General features: G+C 37.1%; 1 protein-coding gene across 1 annotated transcript in view; it reads right to left on the minus strand.

The window, feature by feature from the left end:
• LOC107661549 (trichohyalin) overlaps positions 1–482 on the minus strand; it is a 6,952-nt gene extending 6,470 nt beyond the window's left edge. Inside the window, exon 1 of the mRNA XM_016451183.1 lies at positions 342–482. Coding sequence (XP_016306669.1) covers positions 342–482 — 141 coding nt within the window. The remainder of the gene's footprint in view (positions 1–341) is intronic.
• Between the last annotated feature and the right edge of the window lie 1,454 nt (positions 483–1,936).

Below are 1,936 nucleotides of genomic sequence, written 5' to 3' on the forward strand. Positions count from 1 at the left end.
GGGAGTTCTTGCCCAGAACAGAACCATACCGCCAATCCAAACTGTATGCTAATTGTCAATCATCTTTGACGATAGTGGACCTGACAGAATGAACTATCCCTTTAAGATTCAGATCAGGAAGAAACAAGCTTCACAAAATACCAAAAAAACAAACAAACAAAAAAAAACATGTCCAACCAGTGGAGCAGGACTGTTGGCTCAACCGTTGGCAGACTGTGTTGCTAGGTAAACTAACAATATTTGCAATTCTGTTTAGTGACAGTAGAGATGCTAAAAATACACATTTGGCCTTTGAAACAGCGGTGCTGTAAGAGTTTGAGAGCGTGTTTCTGCCCACATACCTGTTCATGTTCTACTTTGAGAAGCAGTCGGCTGTTGAGCTGTTTGAGGGCCCTTCTCTCCTCCTCGAGGGCCGCCACACGCTGCTGGAGGCCCACACTCGTGCTGTGATAGATGTGATCCCACTCCTCGTTCAGCTTCATCAGCTGACACACACACACACACACACACACACACACACACACACTGCATTTTTACATCAGTGTGGGGACTTTCCGTTGACTTTGTATTTACATATTCATTATTGTAATACCTATGTCATACCCATGTTATTATACAAATGTGTGTCCTCATAAACCACATAAACATGCACACACACAAAAAATTCTCTAAGATTTTAGGATCTCTTATTATTATTATTGTTATTGTTATTGTTATTATTGTTATTATTATTATTATTGTTGTTGTTGTTATTAGAACCACCTTTTACAAACAAATGCTGGCATGTTTACAATATTTCACCCTATTTTTAACCTTGTTTTCTCACAGGCTTCCTGCTATGTAGGTTCCTTTCACTCTTGACTAACCCTAACCTTCAAATACAGCTGCAGGCATGTTTAGAACTGAAATAAAACATCATTAAGACCCTTATGATGTTGTTTTCCTCATGGGGACATTTGCACATCCAATGCTTTTTGGATTTTGTCAGGTTTTGTTATTCTTGTGAAGATCCTCTTGAGAACAGCTTAGAAGAGACGGGCCAAACCACACATATTACATGTTAATAAAAAGTCATTAAGGCATTAATTACAATTAGTGTGTGAAGCTGCTCCACAAAATAATAACAAATTATAAATGGTGTTAAAATACACCAATATTGTATACCTGTAATTACACTGTAACATGAGAATTTGAATGGATAAAATCAGGCAAATCATTACAGCTAAAACCTCTTTTTCTTGACAGCCTTGTTCTTTCATAGCCATAGGGAACACGCTGTGCTGTCATTGCTGTTGAGGTAATACAGTAATAGGCAGACGGAGAATCTGAAGCAGCACAAATAAAGTCATGGATGTCATGCAAATGTTCCCATAATTCATTACAGCCTCATGACGAATGACTCATGCTAAGCTGTGACAAAGTATGAACTAATAAAAGTTACACAAACACATCACCAGGCCCTATGAAAACAAAAAAAATGAAAAATGACTCTAAAAGCTCTGGGAAATTTGAGCTGGGGTGTTTCTGTTATTATAGTCCCTTCCTGTGAGACTTTGTGTTTCTTTCCCCTCAGGATGTCGCACAAATATATCAAAATATGACTGCACTTTACACAATTCTCACGCTTACATGCATATTACTAGTATATTGGTTGTTTAGTAGTATTAATAAAGCACATATTAATGCCTTATTCTGCATGACCATATTTTAGTCTCCTTAGGTGCAATGCCTTTTATATTGTACAACCTGCATTTTCTATCGCCCTACACCAACCCTCACAGAAAACTTTGTGCATTTTTAGATTTTCCAAAAAACAAACAAAAAAAACTCATTCAGTACAATTTATAAGCCTTATGATTTACGGGACACTGAAAGTGTCCTCATAAATCACCTTCACATTGTAATACCTATGTCATACCCATGTTATTATACAAAT

The sequence above is a fragment of the Sinocyclocheilus anshuiensis genome, unplaced genomic scaffold (assembly GCF_001515605.1).
Source record: "Sinocyclocheilus anshuiensis isolate Anshui unplaced genomic scaffold, SAMN03320099.WGS_v1.1 scaffold731, whole genome shotgun sequence".
Lineage (NCBI taxonomy): Eukaryota > Metazoa > Chordata > Actinopteri > Cypriniformes > Cyprinidae > Sinocyclocheilus > Sinocyclocheilus anshuiensis.